Source organism: Betta splendens, chromosome 6 (assembly GCF_900634795.4).
Source record: "Betta splendens chromosome 6, fBetSpl5.4, whole genome shotgun sequence".
Lineage (NCBI taxonomy): Eukaryota > Metazoa > Chordata > Actinopteri > Anabantiformes > Osphronemidae > Betta > Betta splendens.
The window spans coordinates 17327450-17349087 of record NC_040886.2 but is presented as its reverse complement, the minus strand read 5'-3'; the positions used below and the strand labels follow the sequence as shown (position 1 = coordinate 17349087).

Sequence of the window (21638 nt, the reverse complement as noted above, 5' to 3'; positions counted from 1 at the left end):
TCACGGATACAAGCGGCTGAAATGAGCTTCCTCCGCAGGGTGGCTGGGCGCTCCCTTAGAGATAGGGTGAGGAGCTCTGTCACCCGGGAGGAGCTCGGAGTAGAGTCGCTGCTCCTCCACATCGAGAGGAGCCAGCTGAGGTGGCTCGGGCATCTAGTTCGGATGCCTCCTGGACGCCTCCCTGGGGAGGTGTTCCGGGCATGTCCCACCGGTAGGAGGCCCCGAGGAAGACCTAGGACTCGCTGGAGAGACTACGTCTCTCGGCTGGCCTGGGAACGTCTTGGGGTCCCACCGGAAGAGCTGGAGGAAGTGTCCGGGGAGAGGGAAGTCTGGAACTCTCTGCTTAGACTGCTGCCCCCGCGACCCGGCCCCGGATAAGCGGATGAAAATGGATGGATGGATGGAGAGCTGTGTAGGTTGGTTCCATTCATAGCTTTAGCTCTCATCCCGATTGAGCATCGCTATGTTTTTTGTATTGTCCTGGTTGTGTCAGGGTGTAATGAGCTCATTAGCGCTCGTTACTGAGGCTGGAGAAAACATCACTGCAGCAACAGTTGCAGCATTGATCGGCCATCACCAGCTGCACAGAACCACACTTTATCCCAACTGTTTTCAAATTAAAGGATGTTGATGGAAAGTAGCTGGTGTTTGAATGTTTGGCTTGAAAAATCAGTAATAATTGCGTTTGACATTCTAGAGCTGCGCGTCATAAGAGCTGGAGGTTGTGATGTTTAAGGTTCAGTGCAAGGACGGACGATTGCCTGTGAATGCCGACAAAACGTTGGTTAGAGTGACACAGCAAATCCGAGAACAGGCTGCAGTGTAGAAGCTTTTCCTCCGCGGTTAAGGGCAAACGAGGAGACTTAAATGCAGCTGTGTGGATTTGAGAAATTAGAATAATCTGTCTCTCTGCTAAAATAATCCGCAAGTAGATAAAGTAGATAAGACGAGAGAGGTGCTGCATGTGTGCTTTTAACTGGATGAGATCTGACACAAGTTTCCTCTGAAGTTTTAGCCTGCATGGTGTGTGTGTGTGTGTGTGTGTGTGGGTGTGTGTGTGTGTGTGTGTGTGTGTGTGTGTGTGTGTGTGTGTGTGTGTGTGTGTGTGTGTGTGTGTGTGTTCTGTACTGAGTCATTGTACCATCTCCTCAGACACCTTTTACCAACAGCAGCAGAACCCACCAGTCTGCACAGACTGTGTAAAGTAAAAGAGGTCACTGAATATTGTAATTGTCACGTTAGTTCCCTTCAGCTTTGTACAGCAACCGCCATATTAGTTTTAGTATTAGTTTTGATGCAGCAGGCACAGAAACTGCTTCCAAACCAACTGTGATGCACAGTGGAGCATTTAGCAGCTAAGGAGCCAAATATTTCCCTGAGGAGCTGACAGAGTAGAGTAAAATAGAGCAAAAACAACACAGCATGAGCAGAGATTCAAAATAAGAGCTGGTGTTTCTAAATGTGAGACAGTATGAAGGTATCTGTTTCCTCATCGAGGGTAAAATGAGTTAAACCGAACAGAATGATGCAAGTTCTATTTGAGGTTGCTGTATCTCTGTCGGTCCCAGGATGTGTTGAACCAGTAAAGTTTCCTGCTCCGTGACCTTCCCTGTAGCTTAAACAGCATCTGGTGTAAGGTTACCTCAAGTTCACAGAGTGAGACTCCTCGCGCGGTAACCTGCAGATGTTGGTTCACTGGTTCATCAGAAACCAGTGGAAGACATTTCACTCATGCTGTGGTCGGTCATGTTTTTGTCCTCACGCGACCTTTCTCTTTCTTCCTGGCAGGAATTCGATCCTGGGAAATCAACCTCAAGTGCTGCGACCTTGATCAGCAGCTGCAGCTGTTTATAACCCGTCACTCCGCCCACTTCGAGGTCAAAGGTCAGTGTGAGGATGATGCACCCCCGAGTACAATTAGGATCTCATATTCTGGATGAACAAAATCCTACAATATATGGATGAAAGATGAAGCGACATTCTCCAGACGCTTCCTAGTTTATCACTAGAATTAGAGCAAGTACTGACCTCAAACATACTGTACCACTTGTACAAGTTATATGTCTCATTCTCTACTCGTCTGTACAGAATTTTAGTTTTTGTTTTTTTGTCTGACAGGCTTCTGACTCAAATGAGTAACTCGGTTTTATATTAACTAAAGCAAAAGAACTCCACTGAGAATCTGACTTCCCTGGCCATCAAATCTGACGAGCTACTGAATAAACACTGTGGGCTAAAAAATGAATTTAATACTTTTGATAACGTGAATGTACTAGTCTAGTTGCAGTTGCAAAGCAAATTCTCATTAACAAGGTTTCTGTACAGATCCGCTTGAAATGTCTGATTCATGAGATTTTTACCAAAGACATTTAAATTCCTCCATCTTGACATTTGGAAGCAACACATCAGCGAGCACGTCCCATCACTGCCTCCTCCCGTCACAGAGGAAACGGTACATTGACATGTGCATGAGAGAAATCAGGGACGAGCTGTAAAAGAGTCATGGGATGAATGTCCCCTCCGCACTGGTGCAGGTCTTTGTTAGTTTTCTTATCAAAGGAGAACAAGAATGGCGCTGAACATTTCAGGCCTGGCAGCACAGAATGAAAGTAATTTGTGAAGAAATAAGCTGTAGCACCTGAAGGCCTTGGTTGCTTCTGTTAAAAAGAAGCATTAGACTCTAATAATGCTTAAAGTACAGTGAATTGTTATTATACCATTCAAACTGAGATACAGTCCTTTATGCTTTTCCCTAATACGACCTGAATCCAGTCCATAAAACCCAGATGGAACAAACAGCAGAGGTTTTTCTGTCAATCTACTGTATGTCTGCACTGCAGTCGCTGGATTTCTACCCACTGGCGTTCTATTGATCTGCCTCGGATGCTGACAGAAAACAAAGGGGTGTAGTCCAGGTATCACCTCATTTCTAAAGAGGAGGAAGCACTATCATTTACCTTTCAATACAATGTTCTTGAAGTGGAAAGGCTTTGTTCCAACTGCGCTCGTACTATGGTGTGGGTGGGACGGGCGTGGGCACAGAGGTAAACCTATGGTAAGTAAGGATGACTCTCACGTAAGATGTAAATGCCACCAGGGTTCAGGGAGCATGAGACAACATTTTTAAATGGATCAGAACCCAAGGCTCCAGACTGTCGGAGTCGTTGGGATGTGCTGGACAAGACATTACGCAGCGGTCGATTCCTCAGTCCACACAAGTCCTTTGCAATAAATGAATGCATCATCAGAGCAATCGAAACAAATTGCTTTGACTGTTCTTGTGCCAGACAGTTACTTGTGTTAATTGTATACAACCTGTTCAATGTCTGAGGACCAGATTGTTCACTGATTTTATTTACCGATACATAGCTTGATCCATTGAAAACTTTTTATGAGCTTTTCATAAAATGTGCAGTAAATGTCAGCTACAGTGTAGATACGGTATACGTAGAAACACAGGCCTGTCTGCTCCATCGATCCAGCAACACATCTGTACAGAGGACAAATGGTCTTTGTTCTATCACGTATTGACCTTACTGGGTTTTATGTCTGTCCTTTTAAACAAGGCTCTCCATACACAGCATTTAGTTTTTCCACAAGCCGCAGGCCTCTCACTGCAGGTATTTGTCTATGAAGCCGAGCACAGAAGATGCTAATTGGCACTACAGCAGCCGCTGGTTTATGGGAAACAGGCTTTAACGTCCCGAAGGTCCACAAATGCTTTGAAGTTAGATGTGAAGCTTCACATTTGTCTTTTCCTTTTAACTCCATCTCTGTTTCACTGAGGACGACGTGGGTGGAGGGAATACGAAAAGGAAAAGTCAGTCAGTGGGAATAAACTCGATGTAATCGTTATGCATGGATCCTCCCTCCTACACACGCACAAACAGGTTAAAGTCAGTCAACCTTCACTGCTTCAATTATCGACAAGTCCAATAGAGGTGATTTAAAGAAGATGAATGAAAGGCAGCATTACCCGTAGAGAGCAAGTAAGGAATGGCTGGAAAATGCTAACGCTGTAGTCTGTTCACAGCTGTTTTATCACTGCAGCCGTGTAGGAAATTGGACTGTGGAGCCGCTCAGGCTGCAGAAAAATCCAGCTAATGTCGCTGAGATGTATCCTAATTCTAAAACGAGTCAGTGACTGGCCGTAGTTCCTCCAGTAAGATGGCTTAGACACACAGGTAGCTTATCAATCTGTAGACTTCCAATCCCTAATAAGAAGCTTCCAGAACAATCTGCAGTGAGCATTGGCTTAACTCTGCTACACTTCTATAAGACGGCTGAAAGGTTCTATAAGTTTTCTGTGTGACCTCTGGAAACTAAAGTCCACATGCACACAATAACATTAGTAGTAGTAGGTTATTCCACTGAATCAACTAGATAATAAATATCATGACATATGTGCATGTTCTAGGTCTGTTGAAAGGCTGGATGATGGTTCTGGTGAGCTGACCTGTGTGTTGCACATTCACAGTACAGACACACACTCACTGTGTGACATGGATGCAGAGGTGAGACCAGCCCTTAGGGCAGCGTTGGATTATTAGACATTCACTGTTGATGGTGAACAGTTTGCTCTGGGGACCCAGCGGTTGTCATGGCGACCTTGCTATCCAACTCTGAGTGGTTGAAGACCCTGAAGATGTCAAAGATGAAAGGTTAAAGTATTTGCCTGCCCTGTATCAGTAGTTCATCACAATCTGTGCCATGACCCTAAATACAGTACCTTCATACTGTAAGTACTTATTCAAATTGGACGAATCAACTTACTTTGTATTATTCTAATCTGTCTGTTATCACGGTAACTGCAGCTTCTAAATGCTCCTGAGTTCTGAAGTTCACCAACTGATCAATCTGCCGTAGGAATATGCATAGAGCACTTTAAAACTGTGAATGTAGATATGATAAGTAGAGATTGATGTTTAGTACAGTACATCACAGAGCAGAACGTGGTTTCCCAGATCCCTGATCACAAATCCTTCTCCGCTTATTTCAGAAGCCAAGACAGAATTTCCTATCTCTACTCTAAACTCTCATTATTATTTATCTCCCTTCTTCCTGTGTCGTCATTCGTTTCTCTGTCTAATGTTCTTACACCTAAAGTCTGAGCAGAATCTGACTTGACTTGCTTCTGGAAATCCTCCTTTCTGCTTTTGATCCTGTCCTCTAACATATTTGCTCCTTGTTCCTGGCGGAACTTAGAAACACATACTGTATTGGTGACATATAAGGCTGAGGCCTTGGTCTCAGCATCCATCTCCACCTTATTGATGCTGCTGGTGTGCACAGCATCCGGGTCATGACCTCAAGTGCTGCTCATTCTGGGCTTTGGGTTTCTTAAGCACCAACAATATAATTATTTTCATGGTTTTCTTTGTGAGAGTTTATTGAATTTGTCTGTTTTCTGTTTTCAAATGAAGAACACGTCCCCAACCACAATTTCTATGTTTTGCACAGATGGGAGAATAAATGAGTGAAAATGTGTCATAGAGACACAGATGTGGGTTTTGACTGGATGCACTGCTGTTGTGATGAATAAATAGGCAGATACAGCAAGAATTGCAATGAATGCAGATACATTCACGCCGTGTGAATACGGATTTTTGCCACAGATCTGCGATGGTCATATGTTCATGTCTGGAGCCACATGGTGAAAATACTTCCATCGTTTGTCTTTGATTCTTTGCATTCCCATCACCCTTTGCCTCCGGCCTCCCTCTTAATATTTCTTGTGTCCCTCTCTGTATCGCCTCCTGTATTGGATGGTGGGAAGGAGTCATTTTCCTCACTGTTAAGCTCTGCTTGATCGCCCAGAAGGAATCGATTGAGCGCAGCGGCAGCAAAAGTTATGGTTGGGAAAGTGGAAACTCTTTTCCCCAGGATACTGTGTCAACACTTCCTGTTTTATCTCCTGTGTTTTCCATCAAAGAAGCACTTGCGCCGCCTGCATTTTTCAGATTGCATGATGTTGCAGTGTTCAGTTACATAAATGTCCCCGTTATTCAACTCACAATCAATATTCAGCTCACACCCTACGAATCAGTTATGCCAGAGTGAACATCTTATTAATGTCCAAATACAGAAATAGAAAGTTATTAGCTATAAATGTAGACTAAGACTATTATGTGTGTACAATAGGCGAAGCTGCCCGTTAAGGATTGTTATAGGCCAATGGGACCTGAACCCATTGAACCTTTCTCATCGCCACCATTTTGATTTAGCGTGTGTGACACAGCACTTTCTCTCTGCTTGTGTGTGTGTGATGGTGTCATCCTGCGAGATTTCAAGCCAAGGTCACGGAAACTCCCTGCTGAGACATTTTAACCTCCATTATCACTCACCTCCACGCGTACCTGCGTCCTGCTGTTGGTCTCTTGGTTTCTTCAGAGGAGCTGTCGGTTTGTGTTTTGCTGCGTCTGAGCTGAACCGACACAGAGCCTTTACCTGAGCCGCGTCTTCCTGCCGCCTCTCTGCACATCGTGTTGTCCCCGCTTTCTAGTAAAACAGTTCTGTGTCTGGAAGCAGCAAATAGGGTGAAAAGTTTAAATTCCCTCAAGACTAATGCTAGTTGACACTGATTAGTAGAATTAAACATCTTGTCTCTTGTCATTAATTAGCAATTGTCTTTATTCAGAACTGTTTCCTGTAATTGTAAATGCTAAAGATGCTGGATGGAATTTATGAATAAGTAAGATACGTGTATTTTACTGTTTTTGTTGTAGATCGGTGGCATTTGAGTACTGATTATTGCAGTAGAGTCTTTGGTTGGAGGGTGATTTAAGAGGGTGCGTGAGTTGAAGGGACTTGACTGAACCTACAACTCTGTGGACACTAATGCTAATCCAACAGCGCCTAAACTGCAGCGTCATCATGGACTCACTCATAATCTCTCAGATGGCTCAGCCACTGCTCCAGCTCTCGCTGTGTGGGCTAAACAAAAGGAACATATTTATTATGGTGTGATATTTCAAACAACCAACACGCGGAGCAGGGAAGAGCTTTTCACCACCATGGGGCGTGACTGGTGGCGTCTGGACCAACCTACATGTATCCAGGTCAAGTGTTTGCTGTGATGCTGGTGTTGGTGATGTAGGTGGGTCCTGAGCATCCACTGGGATAAAGATGAGATGAAGTCATCTATTTTACTGCTTCAAGTTCAAAATTCTTCAAGCAAAATGTGCAGAACGAAATAATGTCTTTGTCCCAGGTCGCCGTCCTCAGTGCTGGATTGTGAATGAATCCTTGCACTCCCACAGTATCTGCTGTGTGGCAGTGCCGGATGCAGAGGTGAGGCTCGATGATTCAACAGGCTGGTGAATCATCGTACGTTTTTTGATGCTCTCTGTGACATTTAGTCTAGTCATTATGTCGTCGGAGGAGGAGGAGGAGCGTGTTTCAACGCAGTTTAAAGGCTGATCTGCCTCCTTAAAATGGAGCTGTGGCTTCTCAGAAGACAAATTGGAGACTGGCCACACGTGAAGTCGTTTCCGTTCATTGTTTGAACGATACGCATTTGTTATACAGCGCCATAGATCTGCTCGACTTCACCTGGCGGAGACGGAGGGAGGCAGAGAGAGAGAGCGAGATGGAGCCGAGAGGCAGCAGAAGGGAGGGAGACGTCGCTTCCAAGTGGCTCGTTGCGTCATACTTTATTGAGGCAGTTGCTGAATTATGCAAAGCTGTGATATTGATCCCAGGGCTTGCCATCGCTGCAGTCTGAGGGATGGGGGGGCGCAGGACGATTGGCCATAGAAAGAGAAGTAGAGGATAGTGAAGTCAGAGAGAGATGAGGACACTCTGTTGTCATGACAGAGCCGAGCGTCAGCACCAGTTTCCATCCTAATGTTTTCTAGCAGTAAAAGCAGTCACACACTTATTTATAGGTTAAATGAGGTTTCTGTGCCTTCCTGCGACTGGTAAAGAGAAATCAGACCTGATCCTGATGGGTCATGGCCGTGTTTTAATACTCAGCACTTGATTGAAAGGTTGTTGGAACAGGATAAAATGTCTCCTCTGACACAAGATTGTAATTTACATTTAAATAAAGTCTCACCTGTATAAAGGGAAAACTGCCTCTACTGCAATAACCTGCCCAACAATACAATACAACCTTGACAAGAGGCCTCCAGTCCTCTTTAGTCCAAGGTAAACACGGACATCATTCACCTTCATGATCAATTTTAATCCGTTTTTATTTTAGAGAAGGAGAGAGAGAGGTACAGTAAACAACACATGGAGGAGAGGGAGGGTCCTGGTGTCACATAATGCGACTCTAAGCCAACAACTAATCAAGTTGTCAGTGCTGTAGGCGGATGTTATGTGCTCAGTAAGTGCAGCATTAGGATTAGGCCTTTTTACCTCAGGACAGTGCAGTAGTTTGTTTGTCTTTGGCCTTTTGTAATGTAATTAAAACAATTGGCCGCCGTCTTCTTTTGCTCCTCTTATCCAGAGTGTGTCCTCACGTTTTCTGTCTCCAGTCGAGCCCTTTTTGCTCCACGGCGGCTGATGGAGACACAGAAGCAGCAGCACCACCCAAGACCTGCTGGTCTGGTTCCTTCCAGTGCTGCTCAGAACTCCAGGAACTTCCTGTTCCCTTTAGAGTGCGACGGACAGTCTCTGGGCAGTTCACTGCCTCTAACTGGTGTGACAGACTGGGCGTACCCTCCCTCTACCCAGTCGCCACTGGGATGCCTCACCAGAATAAGAGGCTCAGAAAGAGGATGGAGGAATTCCAACAGTCCCGTTAATGGTATCTGTGTCATTGTCAGCCTTTCGTTTTACTGCTCTGTGCCATTTATATAATATCAGGGAAATGATTACATGTACTGCATTGCTTTGAATTTCCGTTGCTGGTATTAAGCTGCTGGCCTGGGATCCAGTTTGACACAAACCTGCTGTAAATGTTCTCGCGTCTCTGACCGATGTCTAACGTCGGATGTTTTTATTAAGAGACGTGCGGCGTCGGAGCGCAGAGCTCCTCTCAGCCGCTCCGCCGTGGCAGTGAATGAGTTACTGAGTTACTGCTGGCGCAGTGTGAGCCCGGTGCGCCCCTCCCTGGCCGCGCAGCTCGCCGCTCCTCCACCGTCCGCAGACTGATGCTGCCGCATCTCGACGCGCTGCGCTGCGCTCCGCCGGCGGGCTGCGTTCCAATCCAAATGTGCCAAATCTCCTCCTCTGTCCTCCCGTCTGCGCCTGACGCGCACACAGACGCACACGCACCGCCGACGCTCCTCTCCCGCTTCTAGACACACAACTCTCCGGCAAAGTGGCGCTTCAACCCACAACGGTACGTAAACTGCTCATGAAATCTCCCATCGGACGCGATACGCGTGTTTTCTGCGTTTTGCGCGGAGTTGCTCGCGGCTGCAGCTTTACGGAGTGAGATGCCGAATCGACCGCTGCGTATTTTGCCTCTTTTTCTGCTGTCTCCTCCGCACAGACGTGACGTCTGTCTCCAAATCAGTGCCTGTCACTCAGGTTTTCTTTCCCCCTGCCTTTGTTGCGCCACATCGTCCCAGCGTCGAACACCCGGGACCGAAGCGTACTTTTATGCGCAGTGTTTCTGACGGCGCGCAGCGGGAAGAGAAATGTCTGGAAGAAATTGGGGCATGAGACAGCATTACCTGGTTAGACAATCAGGCCTCTTAAATCTACCTGCAGATAAGAGGAGGCACGCCAGGTTCAGTCAGAGGATTTCAGCCGGTCCCGTCTTTATCCAGGTAACTGGATTAATGATGGTGCCCATTTAACCTCTTCCCTGGGAGCCTACATCAATAACAAACGGAACCCGTTTCTGCTCTTATCAATGAAAATACTGAAAAGTTAGTCAAAGGTAAGCGTTCCGAAGCCGGTGTGGCGTTTGCTGAGGCAGGTTTGATTCCCACGCTCGGCGTCTTTCTGCCCAGTCATTGTGAATGGATCTGCATAAATATGAGGAGTCTGTGAAAGCCTGGTGATGCAGATGAACTCAATGCTCCTCACAGACATGTAAAAAAAGGAAAGAGCAGCTGTGTGTTGCTTGTGTTATCGCTATGGTTTCCAGTTGGCATGCTGGGATGTGATGGGATGAGGTCAGTCTGTGTGTCTGGTTTTTGCCCAGATTAGGACAAATGACCAAACAGGTTCAGACTCGAATGTGCACAAAAGGGATGAAGCTATCGTTTTCACTCCATAAAGAAAGAAAGAATCTGATGCTTCAGTCGTGCTGAGAATGTGGTCATTGCCCACCCAACCCGTGTGTGTGTGTGTGTGTGTGTGTGTGTGTGTGTGTGTGTGTGTGTGTGTGTGTGTGTGTGTGTGTGTGTGTGTGATCTAACCAAGCATGTGTCTGCCTCCAGGATTGTTTGGGCTCTGTGAACTGAGTTGGTCATCGATGCTCCATGTCTGTCTGACCCTAGCGTACGTCATAACAGTCTGCATTAGGCTGAGTCCTGCTGTTGGATTATATTCTGTGATGACATGAAGGACGTTTGGAGACGAGTTTAACTGGGTTATCTTTGCCCAGATGAAAGAGCTGTGGCGCTGTAACAAGCTGCGTATGTGGGTTGTGTTTGCTCTGGATTTAGCGCCAGTGTAGTTTAGTCTGTTTAACTATTCGTACTGATGTAGTGTGTATTTTTTTCTATTTGTACTAAAACACATTTCATCCTTAAGCCGCCATCGATTCACCTGGACCATCGGCACGCTGGGAATCTTTGGTTCACCTGAACCATCGGCATGCTGGGAATCTTTGGTTCACCTGAACCATCGGCATGCTGGGAATCTTTGGTTCACCTGGACCATCGGCATGCTGGGAATCTTTGGTTCACCTGGACCATCGGCATGCTGGGAATCTTTGGTTCACCTGAACCATCGGCATGCTGGGAATCTTTGGTAGCCTTTTGTTTTAGTCATTTAACCTGCCGCAGTGACTAAACTACTGAGGACACGGTTGCTTGGCTCACCAGTAAGTGTTAGTTAGCTGTTAGTTATTAATTGCACTAAGAATCTGAGTCAGTTTTCCACATTTGATTCCATCCTGAAGGAACCACACATCAGGCTCCACAGACCTGTTTCACTTTGGCTGTAGATACTAGCTGAACATGTTGCGCTGGTCTTACGCTGTATCCATAATTAAATCCTCTCAGGTCACTTTGATACCAGACTCCTGGTGGGGTTCTGAAACAGATATGCCTTTGATAATCCTGGAGGTAGCGCTCATGCTATCATGGTTTAGACTCACTTAAGCTTTTGGCTTTGAGTGATGCGTGTTTCAGTTGATGCAGCTTCGACCGTAGAGTGGAATTTAACTCGAGATAAAAAAAAAGATCTGATTATTCGTTTTCATTTTATTACCCTGGTGTTGGAAACTAAGGATAATATTGTTTAAAGGTTATGAGTACATTACTTTGAGATGAAACATGACAACATCTTTATTATGTCTAGATCTTTTTAAGATGAAATTTTTGCAGTGCAAGAAAAAAATGTCTCAACAGTAACTTGCAGACACGTTGCTTCTATGGGGGTCCATTCTGTTGTGTGAGACCGACGTCATGCCCTTTAGTGTTTTTAATCCATGTAGTTTAGTGGAGCTTACAAAAAACGTATAAGTTTAGTAAAGTCTCACTAAGCGCCTTAAGGGGGTTCGTCTTTTATTTGTAATAAGAGGTCAGAGATCAGGGAAACAAGTCATGCTCATTTGTTTTTAATTGTAAATTTTCCTTTGGGACCAAACACAGCTCAGGATATGATTAAGTTATGATTGTTATAATTATTTGTGTATCGATTGTTTAGTAGTTTAACGTTGTGTTATTTCCTAAAACACCAGGGATCATGGCTATACGTGTTTTTTTTCTGTGGCAGCTCATTTAATCAGGTGACTTGACGTGATCCTGTTATTACTCCACCATAAATTCATCCATGCTGGCGATTACCACAGATATTGTACATGTATAACTTGCCTCCACAGACTCGACGGGATATTTCAAATCTCTAACTCTTAGCTCGAGAAGGTGCTTACTTGTTAAGCTGCGAGGATTCGAGATCGGGATGGAGACTATGAACCTCACTCGCTCACAGATTAGCCGTCGGCCAGCTTAGCGTCTGGGCAAATGCATCACATGATGGAGCCGACGCCTCATTTAGATGAAGTTTATTGATGGAAATCAAACTCACACACACCACAGCCCCGTCTGAAGTCTGTAAATAACCAAACCGCCCAGCGGTCTCAGTCTCCCAGGAGCACTTGGCCCAGCAGACGTGCAGACGTGCACTTCATTAGGCCCTTTTAATAAAGTATTAGCTGTGTTGTGTCACTTTGCAAACACTTGTGTGGGAACCTTATATTGCCTTCCAATTGGGGACCAACTTGATTATGTAAATGCAGTGCTTAAAATCGGCTTGAACCAGCTTCTCCTGGGTGCCAGCTGGACTTTAAACCATCCGCTTGCGTCGGGTTAGTCGCCGAAAACACCTGCTGTTATGAGGAAATAAATACTCACGCATTTCAGCAGGGGTTAAAGTTCAGCTTTGTCAGTACCGCTCACTTTTGACCGTTTTTCGACCTTATGAGTGATTCGGGTGCCATTATCAGTTGTGCACAGGCCCAGCGGAGCAGCCGAGCTGAGGCCGACTTCTAGCAGGAAACTTGTGGCTTTGATGCCAGTTTCCATCAACGCCAATGTTTGGGGTTTTGAGCCTGTACCTGCTTAGTTCAGATAAGAGCACCAGCTAAACCCAATGCTGCTCCAAAACACTGGAACACAATGAGCCAGTCCAGGAAACTGCTACATCTGCTGACGGCTCATCTTCTGGAAACCTGTCTGTGCATTAATCGGTCCAGTTCTGTGGCTCATCCTCTGATGAACCCTCAGCTAATAAAATAATATTTTTTGTGTAGTTATTATCAGCCATTGTTAATGAATTCCTTTTGTGACCACATTTTCTTTGGAGTAGTAAAAACAGCATTTCCGTATCAGGAAGAATTTTAGCCCTATATTTACAAAACCAATTAATTTTATGTAGTTTTTATAAAGAATTGTTTCGTTTTAAGTTTAAGAGAACAAGCATTCAACTGTTTCTGTTATACGGAAAGAGCAGTGTCAGTTAGAATCAATTATTAAAGATGTCTCTGCCGCATTTCGTCAGTATTTTTATCTTAAATAAAACACATTTTTACGTTAATTTCACATCAATGAAACAGTATGATGACATTCCATAAGTGCAGTATAGTACTGTACTGTAGTACTATAGAGGGCAGTACTATTTAAAGTACAGTACGTTATGTTTATGTGAGTGCAGCTGAGATATTCAGCTTCTGATCTGAGGAAGGAGAAAGAGGATTTCTGCTTTATTCCCAGTTAGAGGGTTGGTACAGTCACACAGGCTGTAGTGGCCCTGATGCACATAGTCTCATTCAGTCGAACGCCTGCTTCAGTGTGATGTTCATGTGTGGTTTATACAGTAGATAACAACCAGACCGTCACCATCTTTGCTGCTTGGTGCTAATAGTACATGTAGTATATGAGTTTGTATTCCTGCCAGGAGGAGGACGGACAGTGGTTCTGAGCTGGGAGTCTCGGGACTCGTCGCCAACAATAGAGAGAAAAGAGGGAGGTTCTGGCTCGGGTAATGCAGCAGTGAGCAGTCTTTGCAGTGTTTTGCACCTCCCTGTTCGCTCTCGCTGCCGCGACACTGTCGGTGGGAGAAAATGTGCACACACGCAGAAAACAGCCATGCTGTGTTTGTATTATGCCACGTTAAAGGAGCGCTTCGACTCTTAATACATCCACCGTGTCCCCCTCGCTATCCAGATGCCCCCTGCTGAGACCAGAGCCCCTGTTTTTTGTGTGAAGGTGCAGCAGCTGCTCACCCGCTCGTCTGTGTTCTGGTTCTATGTGTGTCGCTATGTCTGACGAGCCCTTTGTCTCTCTGCATTCATACGCTGCAAAAATTCCCTTTTCATTTTAAACCTTTTCTTAAACTTAGATTGAAATCAGGCACATCCAACATTCGTCTGATACCCAGAGGTTATGGAGGAGCGTAGATGACTGCAGCTTTTTGGGTGAGGGAGAGATTTCGGGGTCTTTATGACAAAGCAAAAATGCGATGGAAATGAGGAACACAAATACAGTGAGACCCAGCGACAGCGTTGAGAACACGAGACTGAGGAATGTTCAGACCGGGACACGATGCGATGACACTGCAGACAGGCAGCTCGTGCTGATCGCAGCCATGTTGTCTGGAGCGTGGAGGTGATGCCTCAGTGACTAGCGCCGTTCCCCTCTGATGGTGCAGAGCAGCAGTAAACATTGATCCCTCCATCAGGGGCCGGCCCCAGGGGGCCCAGCCTGCGTCCCTCGGTCCCGCCCCATGTGCTGACGGCCAGCGACACACCCAGGCTCAGAGGAGGTGGAGCCCAGCCAGCTGAGCAGCACAGGGCCGGTGGGGCCGGGAGTTCATACACCTTAAAGGGAAAATCTGCTCCAGCTTTCCTTCTTCCCCACGAGCTTCCAGGGGCGTCTGCTGCATTGCAGCCTCTGTCCTAGTGTTTAGCTGTGCATCCTTTGGATGATACTGTTTGCTCTGATTCTAGTTGATTGTATAGCTTCATTTATATTTTCATAAATATACTATATAGTTAGTGACTTGCTTAGATTTACAACTGAAAAAGTCTTTGCGCATTTAGGCAACATTGCAGGTTTCTTTCCTCATAGGGGACATCAGTTTTCAGCCTTAGCCTAGATTTTAATCTTCAATCAGCTTTGTCACAATGAAGTCAGAGGTGAAGCAGTTCATTATGATGTATCTCCTTCATGAAGGAGCTTGTTTCAGATCTGGACCGGTTTAATGCTGATCTCACAGAACAGCATAGCTCAGGTTGTCTCCTAATAAGCTGCTGGGTTTAGGAGGACACACAGTGAGTAGTCTCAAGAAAAAATGCTGGGCATGAAAAGCAGAGTTTAGCTTCAGAACCTGAGTCTTGCTGAACATCAGGTTTAAATGTGCTTGGAAACAAGGTGATGCAAATGAGAGCAGAGACGGTAACTAATGTTGAACCGGTGTCCATGGTAACCTGCCTTACACTTAACCCTGCACTACCTGCAAACCCTCCCTGGCTGATGTACTACAGCTATACACCTTTGTAGAGGGTGGAGTACGAGTATGTTAGACACAGGGTTCAGAGGTTGAGTCTGTACTTTTCACTGGAGTAGTTGTTAGTGAAGTTTTGTCACCGCATGTTCCTTCAGTCAGAGCAGCGTCTGCGTCCGTTAAACTGGATCAGCATACGAGTCATCCTCAGTCCAAAGCTGTGGATCTATGAGGCTGTTGTTTCTGATAAGCTGTTATTACCAAGCGGCCAGCCAGTAACTCGAACCCGCACGCTGGCAGTTCCAGAAGCACCTTAAGCTGAGCGTAAATCCCTGAGGGCTGGTGCCTCTCACCCTGGAGCCGCTGCAGAAATAAGCTCCAAACAAATAAGCGTCTGTCTGCAGCCTGCGACTCCTGAATGGACATTCTCGCTTTTTTACCTCCATTCCCATTTTCGCTTTCTGCACCTTCTGATTTCTCTTGAGTCTGTGAACTGTTCTGTCTTCTGAAAGTCCATTTATCATTTGTGTCTCACTGCGTAAGGATGAAAATGCGAGTGTCCTTTGTAAAACAAAACAACAAAAAACATGTGTTTGATGAAAATAAATGTTTAGCATTTTGGTAGTTTGAGATCATTGGACGGTTCCCTTAATAAATGTTCTCTGAACCTTAAATATCGATGATTCCTTCTCAACATAATCAATATCCTCAGGATCAATATATTTTAGCTACAAGCTGCACCTCAGCAAACTCATTTACAGATTTATATGTAAACATATGAACAAAGTGAACATTAATTTCACACTGCCATTAATCTGAACTGATGTTTTTCGGCTCCTAAGGCCCAGCAGCAACTTAGAAGTTGTCTTTACATTACAGATACACATATACAGATATACAGTACACAGTGTTTATAAGTGGACGATATTGATCCCATGATCCATGTTTACATTTCCTGCAGTTACAGAGTAAATACAAGCAATACATTGATTTATTGCCAAAATGGCTAGAATGAAAATGACTTGCATCTTAAGAGCAAGTACTACAAAAAAGGAAACATGACATCAAATAAATGGCTGCAGAATAAAGTGTAGCTACAGTATCTTGCTAAATCCATAGAAGCTAATAGACGCATAAATTAGCACAGCAGCGTTCGAACTGCCACCTCCTCATTTAGGACAAAGAACGCAGGCGTGTCTGAATGTGACTTCTTGTTCTAGATACGGCCCGACACAAAAGGCCCATTATTGCGGGTGTTTTTACTGGTCGACAGTGTGAGGAGATGTTTGTGGTGGCCTGAAAAAGACGGTCTGACACATTTTACTGTGATGGCTTTGGCAGTGTGTGTGTTTGCCGTTTAAACTCAGACTGCTTTCAGGGGCTGATGTCATAGTTGGCCGCTGTGGACCGGACTCTAAGAGACAATGACGCTTTGCCAATATGCTCCTCATGCCATTTTCCAGCAGCATTTTCATGCCTCTGCATGCGGGTGGTCCTCCTGTGTTCGTCTCTCTTCCTTTCATTTGAATTGTTTTACCTTCTTCTCCTACAACGTTTACCCTGCACCTGCTTTACTGGACTCTCAATACGATCAAGGCCAGAACTGCTTGTTTTTGGGTTTGTGTGATCCATTCACGCGGTACTATGCACATCTGGAAAACTACAAACTGTTCCTACTCAGATTCTTGAAGGGACGACACCTCTCTAAAATGTCACCAGGAGCTGTTAATGCTTGAATATTTGTGCTCTGTGGTGGAAGAAGTCCTCATTTTAGTAATTTAAAGATGCCAATTATAGCTTAAAATTAAAAGTTAATTTAGTATATATAAACACAATGTGTGTGTGTGTGTGTGTGTGTGTGTGTGTGTGTGTGTGTGTGTGTGTGTGTGTGTGTGTGTGTGTGTGTGTGTGTGTGTGTGTGTGTGTGTGCGTGTGCGTGTGTGTGTGAGGGGGCTGGGGGCATCACCATGGCAGTCTGCAGCAACAAAGCCTGAATGATAGACTTGCAAAAGACCCTCAGAGGCCCCTCAAGGAGAGAATGAAAAGGGGGAGACCAGGACCAGGTTTTGTGGAGGTTTGAGTAAATCTGTTCTTAAACACTGTTCTCTGACTCTTCATCCACGGGTCCTAACTACAGTCATTTCTTCTATTTCATGTGTCAGACAGGATCATAATGAGTGAGTTGTGTAAAACCTGAAAAAACTGCTGTGACTCTGGTCATTAATCTGATGATCCACTGTAATCATGTTAGTGACTGATGCTGATCATTTGAGGACAGTGTTCAGAATGTTCAGGTCCGTTTTTGTTTTCATAATCACATTAAAGTTATAAGGTTCCAGAAAAAGCAAACACATCCTCATAAAACATCAATTTAAACACAGTAAAAACTCATTAAGACTTTTATGTTGCTTGCTGTTGCTAAGATAAACAAACTCAAACAATGGGTTCATTTGACTTATTGTTAAAAGTTTGATAAGTTCTTGTCATAATAGCAGCCACAATGAAACAAATTTGTCTTAGCAACGATTTGCGAGTAGAGACGTTAGCTCTAAGAGAATCTACAGTTCATATTTAAACAGTGGCTGCAGAGTTTATTTGGTTCCTGTGAGGAAATCTGGAGGATTTTCATGGATTTGTATAAGTCACTTATTACACAAAGACTGTACAGCACGCATCAAGCTTGATGGACGTCTCTGACCAACACAACATGGTGTGATTCTATGCATGTACTTCACTCCAGGTGCAGAATGCTAAACGTCTGCCTGGTCATCCCACACACACACCAACAACACTTATTTATCCCTGAAGCAACAAAGAACTTCCTCAGAGTTTTGCAGTGTTTTGCAGAGTGAAGTTTTTACCCTTTAGGAGACGAATGCAGCCCAAAGCAGACTGGTGGAACATCTGGGGTTGCATAAAGTACAGTAGTACTTACTTTATGCAACTTGTGTTGCATTAAATCCACAGTCTCTCCTGATTGTGAGAATATTCAAATTAAATTACACAACCGTCGCACTTTGTACTTGTCTGTTACCACATTAGGTTAAAGTATGAATAAATACTACAACTCAAAAATAACCAAGAATGTTTAACGGTGGAAGTCCTCAAAGTGGGGCAGTGCTCTTTGTGCCTGTTGCAGCATAATTACTACTATTGTTACTGATATATATTCAATAATACAGGATGGGAGGCAGTGATCATTACAGATTATAGATTATTCATTATCATCAGAGATTATTTATTGGACCAACTACGTGACTTATTTACAACATCTGTGTTGTCCAAGTAGTAATCATTGTAAAGAAATATTTGAGAAGCAAATGAAGGATATGATATACATTAGGGTATAACAACAATTAAAATAAACAGAATAAATAATGAAATAAAACAGTTCAATTCACTCAACTTGAATTCTTTTGATACAAATGCTTGATTTACTTTAATGATATTTTAGAAACTTTTTATAAAATCAGACTAGTAAACAAACTAGTATTTCTTCTCTCCTGCTTCTAAAAACACTCCGACGAGGCTTTAAATGACTGAGCAGCCAAATCACAGGAGAGCGATTAGCATCAAGAACTAAGACTCTGGCTTCCTGTTGTTGTTGTGAGCGAGCGACAGTGACTGAGGTACGAGGAATCCGCCGCGTCCTCAGAAAATATGCTTCAGTGTCATCACTTCAGCAAGAGACGCTACAGTAAATAACCCGTCGCAGCAGCCTGGTTGTATTTAAGGCTTTGCAGGCAGCAAACAACAGGCCTGAGTTCAGACAGGCGTGTGTTTAGAGAGACGGAGCTGCACTGCAGTCTGCAACAGTGACTCAGCAGCCACATGAAGCTTCACAGACCAGCGTTCGGGCTCGTAGTGGTGGATGACGCGTCGCTGAAATGAGCACGTGACGGCTGAGTTAATTTTCCAACCCACTTCACACACTTTGTCTCTAAGCTCAGAAAATAGGTGAAGGACCGCGCTCACATTAGGCATGAGATTAAGAACGAGGTAATAATGTTTTCCAAGTCAACCTCGACTGGTCTGATGAGGAGGAAGCTGCAGGCTTCAGCTCAGCTTCATTAACTTCCTCATTACGTAAAAGTATTTGATTTATGTAGCACACAGCAAAAAGAGGATTTAAATATTCTTACTATAAAGCCTGTGTGATCTGTGTTTGCTGAAGTAGTACTTGGATTTTCAGGCATTTTAAATGCGTCACCTGTTGCTTCCCATTCCTTGAACCCTCCTGCCGCCGCCTCCCGCTGCGGTCGATGTGGAGCGTTCTATCTGGAGCAGTGCAGTTTAAAGGGAGCGCTCTCATTTGGGGAGTTCAGGCGGGGATATTTATATCAAGCAGGTCAGCTTCAGGATGGAGCAGAACCACTGAGTTCTGTCTGACAAGTGACCTCCCGTCTTCTGGGCTTCGCAGTTATGAGCAGAGTTGATCCAAGGCCGAGAAGCCGTCCGTCTGTCATCCAGGACAGAAGCAGAGCAGGTGACGGTGCCTTTTACGTGGGTCAAGAAAGTGGATCATTGGTTAATGGATTCCTCATTCTTATTACTCCACTGTGGCAGAATGCTCTCATTTCTATGTAGCAATGATTCAGCAACACTTTCCCACCATCTCTGTTGGTCCCAGTGTGTGGAGTCCAAATCACATACCTGTACAGTATGTAACTGACAGGAAGCTGAGACGGAAGCAGAAAAAGCAGGGAACATTTTAAAAACAGTGTCTGCATATTTTCACTAGCCTCCTTTTTAACGAAGATTCTGGAAGTGACATGATTTGACGGGACGATGGTCCCTTTTGTCTCCCCGGGATACTGATGAGGAGCAGCCTGAGGGATGAATAGAGCAGGCGACTTGGCTGAACATTGCTCCCTTCAAAAGGACTGTTTGAACAAACAGACGCTGGGCAGCAGCTTCCACACTGTCTGTACCTCAGCGGACGTATTGAAAACACTAAAGACTGACTCACATCGCTGAGTTGTAATTTCCAGTACCAGTCTTGCTATTTATCACAATTTGCAGAGCAGAGCGTTAAAAGGGAGGACGGTGGATGTGTTCCGCCGTGGGTGATGAATGGATGGATGGATGGATGGATGGATGGATGGATGGATGGATGGATGGATGGATGGATGGATGGATGGATGGATGGATGGATGGATGGATGATGGACGACGCTTTCTGGTAAAGGCTAAAATGTCGGCCGTTAGCTGGAAAGATCAAGGTGCATCTGACGCACTGCAGAAATCGATTCCTACCTCCTCTCATGTTACTGAACCCATTAGTCGTCCACAGTGGACAGCGTCATTTGTTGATTGTCTATAAATGCTGCTAAATGTCAGCGTTTTTATTCAGTATCTTTGTATGAAACATACTGAATTGACATGTCTGCATATGTTGAAAAGTAACACAAATACAGAGTGTGATAAAACAAAACACCCACATGTGACGATGGCTCAACTTCTTCTTTAGCAGTTTGTGCTGCACTTCAGCACCTGCTCATGATCCAGGAAGAAGATTTAACTTTACATAAATTGTTTAAGTAGAAAAAGTTATAAAAATATGAATCTTTGTCTTTGTTTGTTAAGTCCCTTTCACCCAAATTTAACATGTTTAATGTTAAACCTACCCAGTCACGTTCTGTGGTCTGAACATTTCCTAGATTAGGATTTTAGATGAACTACAAACGCTTTCCATTCAGGCCTCTCTTGGCATTAGAGCCAAAAACCAAATTAAAACCCAGAACCTTGATTGCAACTAAAGATCAGTTTCTTTAATAAAATCAACCTAAATATGTTCATCTTCTAGCATCTACAAGCAGGAGTCTGCTGGCAGTGACACATTGTTCTCTGAGCCGGTCCAGTTGCACGCTGACTTCAGAGCCGTCGTTGTTCTGCTGGTGTCACGCTGTACCAGTGCGCAGGCGGCCGTCGCATTGGGAACGCACACGAGGAGGTCGCAGGGACGCGCTGTCTCCACGCCCTCCGTTCCTCTGGATGTGAAGCCACTCAGGCTCAGGACGCGTCTGGATCGATGGGCTCGTCTCAGCCTCGTCAGCGTTGGGAGTGTCCGAGCTCGGTCACGGTGCTGTGAAACCCGACGCATGTGTGGGCAGATCTGCTGAAGCGTCTGCTGCAGCAGCAGCTCCGTTTCAGCGCTGAATCTAATCCTTCAGCTTCCACCGTGGAGACGGTACCGCAGTGAGTCCGCAGTGGTTGAAACGGAAGGGAACGCTCCCATCCGCTTTATTAGGAACACCTTCAGACATCACAGCAACCAATTATATTCCCTCAAGTTCATGAGACTGTCACTCCACTGGAGTGACTGGAATCTGCCTCTGATTGGTTCCTCCTCCTGGATGTTTGTAGCTGTTGTCCACCAACCGATGCAAATTTATTAATTCCATGGGTCACAGCAGTGACAGGCCAACGTGATTAAAAGCATCTAAATCTAAACTGGTTGAGACAAAGGGAGAACAGTCACAATGAAAAGCCAGAGGCAAGTGTTCTACACAACAACAGATGTGACAAACAATTCACTTATTAATGATAATCATTAGTGAACTGATG

The 21638-nt window shown here is 44.8% G+C and overlaps 1 protein-coding gene across 3 annotated transcripts in view; it reads left to right on the top strand.

Moving 5' to 3' along the window:
- Positions 1-21638, top strand: part of map1ab (microtubule-associated protein 1Ab) — a 41219-nt gene that overhangs the window by 2599 nt on the left and 16982 nt on the right. For 2 of the 3 annotated variants that reach the window (XM_029153070.3, XM_029153069.3), the window contains exon 2: positions 1789-1884. In XM_029153070.3, the coding sequence (XP_029008903.1) occupies positions 1789-1884 (96 nt within the window). Of the gene's footprint in view, positions 1-1788; positions 1885-9099; positions 9290-21638 lie in introns of those variants that run through there. The other variant, XM_029153071.1, reaches the window with a different exon arrangement.